General features: G+C 35.2%; 1 protein-coding gene across 1 annotated transcript in view; it reads right to left on the reverse strand.

Annotated features, from left to right (window-relative positions):
• Positions 1–1,296: 1,296 nt before the first annotated feature.
• The window catches only part of ADAMTS19 (ADAM metallopeptidase with thrombospondin type 1 motif 19), a 182,602-nt gene continuing 171,027 nt past the window's right edge, over positions 1,297–12,871 (reverse strand). The window contains exons 22-23 of the mRNA XM_058677493.1: positions 4,417–4,594; positions 1,297–2,598 (exon numbers count right to left, since the gene is read on the reverse strand). Coding sequence (XP_058533476.1) covers positions 2,447–2,598; positions 4,417–4,594 — 330 coding nt within the window. The 3' untranslated portion in view covers positions 1,297–2,446. The remainder of the gene's footprint in view (positions 2,599–4,416; positions 4,595–12,871) is intronic.

Below are 12,871 nucleotides of genomic sequence, written 5' to 3' on the forward strand. Positions count from 1 at the left end.
TATGGATTTGCCTTCTAAGACTATAGTACTTCTGTCAAAATACCATCTGTGGACTTAAGACATGTCTCATTCTCTGTTGTGTTTCACATAATATTTTCTTCAGCGAGCTTTTTAACAGCAAATGAAAGGTGGCAATGGGTTCACGCTCCTGTAAATCTCTGTTATCAAAGTCCCCAAGACCCTGAAGCAGATGAGCTAACAGAAGGATGCAATGCCACTTGTAAAAATAAAGGCCCACCAACCAGCTGGGTAAAAACATTTTGGAAGCCTGGGGTAATAAACAAGCTCTAATACGTATTATATTACGAAATATTGGTCATTTTCTTTTTATATCACTATTTCTACATAGATTCATGTACCCATGAATCAAAGGATAGAATTCGGATACTCCGTTCTTACTGTTTCATTTTTTCCCTTTTCTCCTTTGCTGTGATTTAACATAAGATGTTATTAGTTAATTTTCCTCATAAGAATAAGAAGACTTTGAAGTAAGAGAAAATATAAAACAGAAGGTGTTTGAAATAAGTGAAGAGAAACGAAGGTGAACTATTCATGAGTAAAGTGTCAGCTTACCCCCTGCTCGTGATCCATGGTTAGCCTAATTTTTTTTTTAAAGATTTATTCATTTTATTACAGCCAGATATACACAGAGGAGGAGAGACAGAGAGGAAGATCTTCCATCCGATGACTCACTCCCCAAGTGAGCCGCAACGGGCCGATGCGCACAGATCCGAAGCCGGGAACCAGGAACCTCTTCCAGGTCTCCCACATGGGTGCAGGGTCCCAAAGCAGTGGGCCATCCTCCTCTGCTTTCCCAGGTCACAAGCAGGGAGCTGGATGGGAAGTGGAGCTGCCGGGATTAGAACCGGCACCCATATGGGATCCCGGGGCTTTTCAAGGCGAGTACTTTAGCCGCTAGGCCATGCCGCCGGGCCCGGTTAACCTAATTTTTTTCAGAGCAAAAGACACCAGACTCCTGATTTAGAGGCACAAGACTTTATTACTCTCAGCGTAATAGCAGTGGCCAGAGAATCTGCATTTGTCTTTCACTAGTTCCCTGAGCCCCAATTCCCAACGGGTGCAATCAGCTGTGTTATAAGAAAGGAATTCCAATTTTAAGGAATCTGAAACTTTTAGGACAAATATGCATGTTTCCTCTTCCCTTTAATAGAGACACTATTTCCATCTTCTGAGGTGATCCCTTATGCAAACATCCTTCAAAAGATCCTCCAGAACAAAAGGAGACAGTGCCTCTACTTGCCAGACTCTATAGACAGTATGAAAGATCCACGAAGAACTGTTTCTCTTGGGCATGTTTCACATGTTTTTATTGGAAAAATCTAAGAAATCATTTGAATCATGTACAATATTTTCTCACAAGGAAAATTTTAAGCTGGCTTTTGAATGTTTCACAGACTTGTAAAACATTTTAATTTTTAAAAGAAAAAAAAAACACACAATGAAACTACCACAGTGGTATACACTTTTTGTTTTTCTTTGTTCCTATGGAGAAGGCTGAAAAAGATTTAGTGAATTTTATTATTATGATTTGTAAGGCTATGTATTCTACTCTTTCATAAATCTGCTAGAACAATATAAAGAAATGCATGGATCAATGCTTTCTTCATTCAAAATATTTAAAAAAGCTAAAATCTAATGGCAACATGTAATAAAACAACTTTTTTGTAGGTTGTTACCATTTCTATAATGGTTTTTCTACACTATATCAACAGTGCAATGGTGATTCAGTGTAAATCATTACAGTGTTTCATTGTTACAATACTTGTGTTCAAGTACATGTTCATGAACATGATCAAAGTCTCTGTTTTTTGTTTTCCATTAATAATATAATATTATAATTACAGTAGGATGTTTCAAAAATGTCTCTAAATCTGAACAAAATTCATATTACATTCTCAAAAAAACTGGTTCAACACTGTGAGGTTTGGTATTTGTATACACCTGCAGATCACAGCAAATGAGTTAGCTCTGCAGCAGGACTCCAAAAGCCAAGTATGATTTTCCTCCATATAGAACTAAGCTATTATGCTAAGTCAGTATATGTTCTGGGTAACTCAATGGGCATGGTAGGAAAAGAGTAGCACCTTAGAGAGAGCCCTAGCTTAACAGACATATTTTTTTTAAAGTGTTTTAGTTTTCCTTTTGCGGTGACAGGATCCAAGTTATTGATTCATATAAACATATATATGAGCCATATAGTATAAATCAAAATGTTTGTATAACCAAGACAAACAACACACTGGATGTTTGGCATGGAAAAAGAAATAAATTAATTTGATTAAATTATATGTAATCTGATACTATCTGGTCTGAAAAACATGCTAGTGTGTGTGTGTGTGTGTGTGTGTGTGTGTGTGTGTGTGTGTGTGTTTATAAATAACATAATTTCAAAGAGCTGCGAGCCAGCCAGCCAGCCAGCCAGAGGTCAGCTCTTCTGCTGCAGCTTTTGAGCATAGAAGTCCCTGCATGTCTCACAGCAACGCTGATACCACCGCATGTCCTGACACAAATTCTTCTCGCGGATCACTCGGCAGTACACTGGCCACTGATCTCCCAGGCACTTGAAAGTCAGAGCAGCTGTGAAACAGAACAGAGTGGGTTCAGTGCATATAGATCTCACAGCTGTCAGTAGAGAAAGAGGTTTTCATGAATTATGTGTCCATGTGTGTGCAGTGAAGGGCTTGAACACTGGCTGTGACTCTCTTCTAGACTTTCACACACGCACATAGTGTAATTTAGAAAGAAAGCAAAGGAGTAGTACTCTTATTGTAATCCTTTTTGGTAGGCACAGGAAATATTCCCTTGATTCAATGTGCTGTCCCTTAAAGTTTCAGCTTTATGGTTTTATTTTAAACTTCTTTGGGCTTTTAATAAAGACTTACATGAAAAAAACTGTGCTTGATGTATCCGATTTAATGGGAATTGAAATAAATATTGTGTATGAAATTTCAAACAAATAGCAAAACTAAAATGTGCATATACTTAGATCACCCTGTTGGTTTCCTACATGGCTCACATTTCAGGAGATAGTGATTTCAACTCTCTGTGAAATCCAAGCTGGTTATCACCCGTGACCACAGCGTATGGCAATAAAGTGCTTGCGTTGGAAACCTTGAGTAGAAAATTTGGACACATAGGTTTGAGTTTTTCAAAGAAATAATTGTCTGCTGGCATGTATAATACAAGGCCATCCTGCTAACAACTCTTTCTTCTGCCATCCTTCTAACAGGATTCCTTATTTTGCTTTTCAAAAAACAAATGTTATAACCATGTCCTTCTATGTTTAGCGGTGTATCTTTAAGGAATAAGAAATTGGGAAAATGCATTTTTAAGGTGATTGCTCTCTTAATTTTGTATTTTCTGCCTTGCTGCACTCCTAGGACTCCAAGTAATTGTTGGAGAAAAGGATTATCTTGTTTGAATGCATGGATTAGTGCATCTGCTCAAGGATTGCTTAACTTCTTGTCTTAATTGGTTTTATTTTTACCTGAGCTGATTACTTCTTAGAAATGTTAAATACTTGGCTCAACTAAAAGGCTTTCTGTATTTCTGTGACGAACCAAAGTTTTCCATTTAATTTAAGCCTATTCCCCAAAAAAGTACATATGATAATTTCGTTCCTTGCACTTTAGCAATGGTTATTTTGTATAATTTAAATGATTTCCACAGGTCAGAACTAAGAGAATTAGGTATAAATCAACCCATGGACAGCAAGGTAGGAATGCTATTAAAAGCAATTAGCTGACATTGAAATAAAGGCTTTTTGAAACTGAAAATTCATGCTGTATCTTCTTAGAAAACAGTATCTACTTCCTGACGGACTAAATAACAGGAATTGAGAATAAATATTTCTTGATGAAAGATAAAATTGAGAATAAATGCAAAAGCATTTTATAACATGGCCCATATGCTATTGTCCATGTTATCACTAATATTCAGTATTTAGTTAATACTATATTCCCTCTTGTTCAATGGTGTGTATTCATGTGTCCATTCTTCATGAAAGTCATTTTTAATGGTGTTTATTTCTCAAGGAAAACTTGTGCCCAAGGCAAAAAAAAAAAACAGCTTAACCATGAAGAGTTCTCAACTTCACCTCCAACAGACATTAGCTTAATTAATAATTCTGCCACGGCTCAGTATGATTTGGTTTTCCATCCTTTACAAGGTGTTCTTGAGTCATGTTGCATTAGTTTTCCCTTCAGGAATTCCAAGCAGTTTAGTCTTTAGAATTTTACTACCCACTTGACCTATATTTAGATGGATTCAATTCAATCAAAACCAAACTAGTCAGTCTAGCTTCACTATTGCTAAGCATTAAATTGATACGCAGAATAGTGGATGCCGTTAGTATTCTTGTGTGTCTTGAAACCGTTCCCACGTTTGTCCGCTTACCCAGTCTGGGTGATGTTATCGTATTCACGTTAATCTTCTCATTGCAGGGCTGAAGGTGGCATGGCCTGTAGGCCGCAGGCTTTTCTGAAGAAAAACACTCATTTCCATGTCTTCCTGTGATCTTATGCATGCACTGAATGACACGGGACTGCATTCCTTTGCCACAGGTAACTGAACACTAGGAAAGATAAAGGGTTTGCTCAAAATTTTCGATCTGGTACCATCTTAGGCTCTGAATCACCTTCCTAAAATCAAGCATAAGCCTATATATATATATATATATATCTCCTTTATCAGGACTCATTTGGGTTCTTTTTAGGTTCATTTGTACCTACAAGATAAAGCACCGAATCAGTAATCTCTGTGCAATTTCTCTTCCCATTTCTATAATTAATGATGTTCATAGTGTCATTCCTTCCAAAATACTTTGTATCTTTTAAAAAACTGAACCTCAGATTCACGTCTTCCTCAAAGGGTTCCCTACCATCTCAGCTCTATGCATATTTTTATAATACTTATCATATAAACCATATACCGTAGTTTGGGGTTATGCTTTATAACCATCTGCAAGATTAGAGAAATAAGTATTAAGGATGAAAAGTTCTAAGTCAGTAATGTCACATAAAATACAGGAATCTGCATTTTAAAACAAGCATCTTGCCAGTTATACTGTGCCATCAGCGAGAATTCTGAAAGCAGTGATCAAAGTAAGTTCTTTCTGTTTGATATGCACTATTTTGTATAGTTTCTTATCCTTCAAAGTTGTTTTGATGTACTTACTTAATCTCTTCAATAGATGGTAAATAAAATTGGGCTCATTGTCCTATGATGTCCAAAAAGACATTCAATTTTCATGTGTTGGTAATAAAAATAGCTTACAACACAGTGAAAAATGTCATATACAGCTAATTAACATGAATCCCAATTGAGTTTTACTTTGTATTTCTGTCTAATAGTCTCTGTATAAGTGATGAATGCTTATCTTTCTGTAAATAACTGATCAAGTACAACTAGTATTATATTCCTTGAAATCACTTTTTCTCTTTAATTTCTACAAGATTGCAATATTTTCCAGTTCAGTGAAAGCTTTATTATAATTTCAAAACACTTATTAGAGGAAAGGTTTTTGACATGACCTGCCAGCCATAATCTTAATAACATATATTCAATAAATACAATTACGTAAGGACATTATGCATCTTAGAAAAGTATTTTCAGGAAAGTACAAATATACTAAAACTTCTATAAGGTTATTATTATATTAAAATATTAGCATTTTCTTAAATTTCTGTAGTTCTTAAAAGCAAGTACAATATGTGAGATACCAAAGGAGTAACAGAAAGTTGAGAATTAAATCACTCTAGTGTTAGGCAGAAGAGTCTCAGTCAGGTTTAAATAAACACAGTGATCAGTCATAGATGATTCCTGGCACTGTTCATCCATCTTACAGAACGGATTCCTGAAGAACGTGAACAAACTGAAGCGACACACACGTTCCCGGGGGATCATCAAAAATAAAATAGCTGGGAGCATAGGATACAGCAGCATAATAGCAGATAATGGCTGTATAATGACAGAATTGGGAAACTTAAAAAAAAGTTACATTTCTTAAACAAATTAACTTTTGTCACTATTTGAGTGCATCCCAGAAATAAGTTTATTATCCATGAAATAGCAGAAGTGCTGTAATTCATTTTATTACAGTTAAAAAGCCGTCATTTGTCAACCAACAGACTGAGCTTCGTTAGTAAATTATCTGACAGCCTTAGAATATGATTTTCATCAGAAAACTTATTAATAAAAATCTTTCAGTAATAATTATTTGCTGTATACAATATATCGTAGGCGGAACGGGAAGCGTTTAGCCCAGTGGTTGAGGTGTCCACATGGCATCCAGGAGTGCAGACGTTCATAAACAAGCCTTTGACTCCTGACTACAGCTTCCTGCTAATGCCAGTCCTGGGGGGAGCAGAAAGGGAACAATCTCAATGTTTCAACTTTCTGTCTGTCTCTTTACCCTACCATCACTCTTCACCCTCTCCATGTTTCTCTGCCTTTTAAGTGAATACATTTTAGACAGTGTTAAGAAGATAAATATTGGTAAATATTCTTTTACAAAGTTGAACAAATGTTTGAAATGGAACAAATAGAATCCCCATTATCTTTTGAGGTAGTTCTTACATTAATTGTAGAAGACGGTACAAATTAATTGGGTATTTTCTCAAATGAATCCACTCTGATTAAAGACAGACAACAGAATAAAAAGCCAAAATAATTCTAATTTGAAAGTTGGAAAGTTGGCTTATATTAGTGCCTCTAGCAACTACTTTACTTGGGATTTTTTTTAATCCTTTTGTCAAGCAAGGCACGGCAGCAGTATATAGTCTCAATTACTATGGAAATAAAAATTCCAAATAAATATTAAATGTTAGTACAGTTTGACATATTTTTAAATAGTAAAGGTGCAAAAAAACTTCATTAACTATTCTTTCATTCTTAACAATGATATGCCAGAAACTTTGACAAAGTATAAAAGTTGGACCAGCATTGTGGCACAGAGGGTTACACCACTGCCTATGATGCTGGCATCCCATGTGAGCACCAATTTGAGACCTGACTGCTCTACTTGCAACCTGAACACCTGCTAATGTATCCGGGAAAGCAGTAGAGGCTGGCCCAAGTTCTTGAGCCTGTGCCAATCACATGGGAAACATGGATAAGTATGAGGGATCCTGGATTTGGCCTGGCTAGTCTTGGGGCAATTTGGGGAGTGAAGCAACAGATGAAAAATCTCTCCATTTCTCCATCTGCCGATCTGCCGGTCTGCCTGTCTGCCGGTCGGCTTGCCTGCCTGTCTCACTCACTCTGCCTTTGAAAACAACAAGTAAATAAATAAATATTTTTACAGGAATAAAAAAGTATCAAAATAATATTTTGCTTGGTGATCTTCAAATTCATAACATTTTTTTTTCATGTATTTATTGCTCTTTCATTATATTCACATTCCTGGCAGAAAACAAAAAGTTAAAAAGTAGGAAAAACACATAATATGAACATGGTCTTAAATGTGATAAACCTTACTAACAAAAACCAACGGCATAAAAAGGAGGCCCATCCCTAAATAAGTTTGAATGTTTGCATGTACTTTGAGCCAACTGTCCAACATTTAAAAGATCAGCTGCTGTGGAAAGCCACTTTTTGCTGCTGTGGGATCAAAGGAAACCAACAATGCTACTTTTGAAAGACTTTCCTCTGTACACTGCGAACAGTTACTTGCATTTATTGGTGTTTATTATATATCAGATACTGTGTGAAAGGTTATATTTAGTACCTCACATGAAATCCACATGGTACTATTAATATCCTTTTACACAGATGAGAAAATTGAATCTCAGGTAAGCAAAACAAATTGCTCAAAATCTGACAGCTAAGAAGTGCTAATACTGGAGTCTGAACTTAAACATGTGAATTCAGAGTTTGAATGCTTGACTACGACTTGATTATAGAGGACTACTAATGCTCCTCCTAACAACAGCAAAAACCTCACTTCCTCCATCTGACCAAATTAATCACTTATCTTCCTGTATTATAATTAACTAAATACTGAAGTAGAATGACTCGTAGTTTCCTCTTTGGCATAAGTCAGTCCATATGAGATAAAACATTTTGCCTTAATGCAGTTCATCTCTATGCTTCATTGTCGTATAGTGATCACATAAATTTGTTATTCAAATATGAAAACTTGCAAAAGAAGTCACTGATAATAATTATTTCCTGATTGCAGGTATAGAAGATACATATATTAGACATATATATCTTGGGTATATTAGGACATACCGTCATTCTATCTAGAAACAGCCTACTAACAGATATGTGTATTAGTTGTAAATGCAAATGAATGGGTATATGTGATATGTAATACATTCTAGGCATTATTTAATATACTTTTTTATTTCGAGCAATAGTTTTTCTTCTTTTTTTTATTAATTACATTGTATTATGTGACACAGTTTCATAGGTACTGGGATTCCCCCCATCCCTCCCCAAACCCTCCCCCCATGGTGGATTCCTCCACCTTGTTGCATAACCACAGTTCAAGTTCAATTGAGATTCCTTCATTGCAAGCATATACTAAGCATAGAGTCCAGCATCTTGTCCAGATAAGTTCAACAGCTTCTTGGGGAGACCTTCTATTTAATATGCTTTTGCATAGACTGTCTTCCTCATAACTTGCAAAAAGAAAATGTGAAGCATGCGGAAGCTACTTAAATTCATTCATTCAACAAATACTTAATGAAAGCTGATGTTCCAAATACTGGAATGTAAAAGTAAATAAAACAGGTAAGAACATGTGTCTGCAAGGAGCTTACATTCTCATCGGGGAAGAACAGTAAAACACAAGGAAAAACTAACAAAGTCTGATCTGTGATATCAGACAAAAAAGGGGTGAATTGAAATCTGAGTGCTGTGCAGTATATTTCTCAGGTATGGCAAGGCCTGAGGTCCTTTCTCCAATCACAAAAGATGAACAATGTGACAGCACGACTGAGAAGTTAAATTGCAGGAAGGAACTACAGTTAGAGATGGCATTAATGGGAAGTATTGCTATGATCCTGAATTAATACTTGGAAAAAATATCAGAATATCTCAAAGAAGCGCTCAAGGAATGGGCATATTTTTGGAGGCAGTCATGGATTCTTACTTTCAGCATATTTGAAAGTAGTGAGTGTGTACTGATGAATAATGGTGCCTGATGAAACAACAGATATTCATGTCTAACATGATGCATTTTGGGAAAAGACTATCATGAGATCTAAATCAGCACAGTATTGTAAGTTTCTGATGGATCAAGTGTTCCACGAAAGATACGAAGGCACCCTTGCTAAATTTCCATTACTTTATATGGAAATATTCCCTTTAGGATGCATTCTTATATATTTATCAAAAATTCACATTTAAAAAATACAGTATACAAGATATCTCACCAGAGTTTCTGTGAATACCACTATGCTTAGTAGGTTCCACTATAATACTAGACAATGATAGCAAACATGCTCTGGAGTACATTAAAATGAGTAAAATCTACTTCAAGAAAAGGGGCCACATGAGGCACTCATAGTAATCTAAAAATTCACAAAAGGACCGTAAGTCGCAATCATCACCACGACTTCAGTAGTTTCCTTAGATGCTTGTTTGGTATAGTTTGGACCTGTTTTTGTAAGGTGTAAAATATCTTCCTGTGATTGAAGGAATCCTATTAATCCTATAGGATTAATCCTATAGGAATCTGTGTAATGGCTCAGGTGTAACTTATCCATCATCATTATCAAATCGATCATAGGAAACAGCCATTTTCTGGTCTAAGGCGTAAGCTTGAAGTTCTGGGTAACTTCATTTCATTTAAAATCACTTCCAAATGGGATATCTAGAAATACTTCTTAAGTAGCTTCCTAATCTGAGGAAAGCACATTCCTTCCACTGTTCTCTGAATTTTATGGAGCTTTTAGACTCCATGGGTTCTTAGATCTTATGTAGGTTAATTTTGATGAATTTTACTCTCATGCATTCAACAATTAACGCTGTTTCCTAAATTTAACTTGAATGAACAAGCATGCTTCAGTTGTGACACTAAATCTAATACTTTTCTCTTGTGAAAAATAGAATCTTGATGCTTCTCAAAGTGAATATGAAAGCAATAAATATTTTAAAATATTGTATTGAAACTATCATGACAGTTTTTAACCTTAGCAAAAGAGCTCAAAGCAATAAAGAACATTTTTTTGTTACAATGAAATACTTCCCAAATTGACAATCTGATATTTTTGCTTCATTCTATAAATTTGAAAATATGGATTGAAATACTGATTAAATTTATCTAGCAACCATTGCTATATAAATTATATTTTTTCATTGTTATAATTTGAAGAAATATGTGACATCGAACATGAGGCTAAAATAATTCCACAACATGCTTTTGATACTGAAATTCTAAGGTAAAATAACAAATTTATCAATTTGTAATTTCATTGTTTTATTTCCAGACTTCAGAAATGTCACACAGGTACTGTTATGGTGTTAGTTGGTATTTTGTCACCTGGAATGTTTGCCTTGATTCATTTGGGGGGAGTATAAAGATTATAATAGAAGTAAATCTGTAGTTTTAGCTTACATAATCAACACATTTGTCAGTGAGTTTGTACAATTATTAATCTTTATATGTTAAACACAGTCCTCAGGGAACTATAAAGCTCTTTCAAGCTGAAAATTCTTTAAAAGGTTATCTTAAGGACTTTAACAAAGAGGCAGAGAATCCAATGATGAAAATACTACTATAAAGTATTTATTTAAAGTTTTGTTAGGCAAAAAGAAAAACTACACTATATATATATATTTTAATTCTTAAAATATATGCTGTGTATTTAGGGGTTAAAAATAATAATTCTCAAACTTGGCCAGCACAGAGATTACCCGAGATTCCTTACTTCTAGACAGTGCCAAAGATATATATTTTGGAGAGAATGAATGTTCTCCAGGCCAACAGCTAAGGAAGGCTCTGTAATGCTTTACTCATTTCCAGCTGGCCACTATGAGAAATAGGAATTCCTAAATTAAGGGAAAATTGTCACTGGCAGAGCTCAAGTGTTTTTCTTCAACCAACGTAACAGATAATCTTACAAAACCTGATATAATCTCTAATAATAAGTGCCAATCTCTAATAAGGTTAATAGCATAAACTTGGGTAATTTCTCTTTGGGAATAAATGGATTATTCCAAAGTGGTTTAACAAGAGTGAAGTAGCTTTCACAGTGGTGAGTAGACCTCATAAGGAAACTAAACTATGATTTCTACTGGAAATTATTAGCCCAACATTCCTATTCATTTATGTGTATGTTTGGCAGTTCTACTTTTCAATCTTTTAATAAAGTGACTGTGAAACAAGTATGTTAAAGAACAAAAGTTAGGTTTGTTTGTAAGATTTCCTATTTATTTTGGTCACAGTTTCAGCATCTTTTTAAAGCACTCTGCTTTATTTAGCACATGGTTATTTGGAACTGAATTCAATAATAGGATTCAGCTATTTGAGAATTTTTCTCTCTCTGTGTTTGAGTATGTGTAATTAATTTTTCTCATACTAAAATATTTTTTAAACAAAATTGTCTGTGTATAGTTAGAGCAAATCAAATGTGTGTAGAAAAATCAAAGAGCTTATGAACGATTTAAAGGGAACTGGGCATATTATAAAAGGATTATCAGAATAACCCAAAAATGTGTGTCAAAGTGTACAGTTTTACCACCATAATGGAAGTAACAAGTTTCGCCTTCAGGACTAGTTAATAACCCCAAATCTTGGACACAACTGCAGTTCTGGCAGATTTCAAGCCATAAAGCCAGGGGCACTAGAGATGGAAAAAAGTACACCTATGAAGACAGTTCTGTTTCATCACCCTCATTCTATTGAGACATCTTCCCACCAGACAACTCTGGGAATGCCAATTTTCTTTTCAAATGAAAGACTTTCCAGGAATTGTCCAACAAGTCAGTGTCAAAAATCAATTAGAGCTTTTGTGATCATGTAAGGCGTGCATGTCTGATTTTTTTTGTTGTTGCTTTAAATATTCACAGAGGGCATTAGGTAGCTAATTTTAACTTATTGCAACATGACATAAACCTCATAGTCTCAGTTCACAGGAAACATTAGCAGGGGGCTACATCAGGAGTGGAGCAGCAAGGACTCCACTCTGAATCCATCTACACCTTCCCTTCTAGGACAGATAATTGCTGTCCGGCCTGACAATGGGCCCTGGAGCCAACTGCATGCAAACAGATTCAAAAGTTTGTCATAATCCTTGAAACTCAAACTTGCAAACCTCTTTTGGCTGAAACAGAATGATATCCAAATAAAGAGAAATTTCCCTCTTTAAGAAAAATAAAATTCTTGAATCTATCATGTGGGTTGTGGAGATAAAAGATACACAGGACTGAGCTTTGTCGAGGCTCTTGAGTTAATGAAAATGGTGAGGCAGTTCTGACTCGCCATGTTAGGTTGCAGTGGAATGCTCTGACTACCAGAGTGTCTTGTAGCTAACAGCATTATCAACACTTATCCTCCTGAGGTATATATGCTAAAGCAAAGAACGAGGTCCTCTCTTGTGAATGGATGTATCTGAAACAGAAGTGTGAAAGAAGGGGCATTCTTACAAGAATTCCTGTGCAATAAAAAGGCATCGAATGCAATACTGTAAATCTTGCACATGGGAACACATGGCAGATTACATTTTGTAACATCATCTGTTGTGCTGGTTTTTGGAAAAAAAAAAAAAACAATTGTACTTTGCTAGTGACAATTATGCCTTAATTTAAGGTAGAAGAAACTATAATTTCAGTTTGATCATCTTGAAATTTCTTCTACCCAAAAAAATATTTTTGTAACTATTCTTTGAAATATGGATTATCT

Source organism: Ochotona princeps, chromosome 19, assembly GCF_030435755.1.
Source record: "Ochotona princeps isolate mOchPri1 chromosome 19, mOchPri1.hap1, whole genome shotgun sequence".
NCBI lineage: Eukaryota > Metazoa > Chordata > Mammalia > Lagomorpha > Ochotonidae > Ochotona > Ochotona princeps.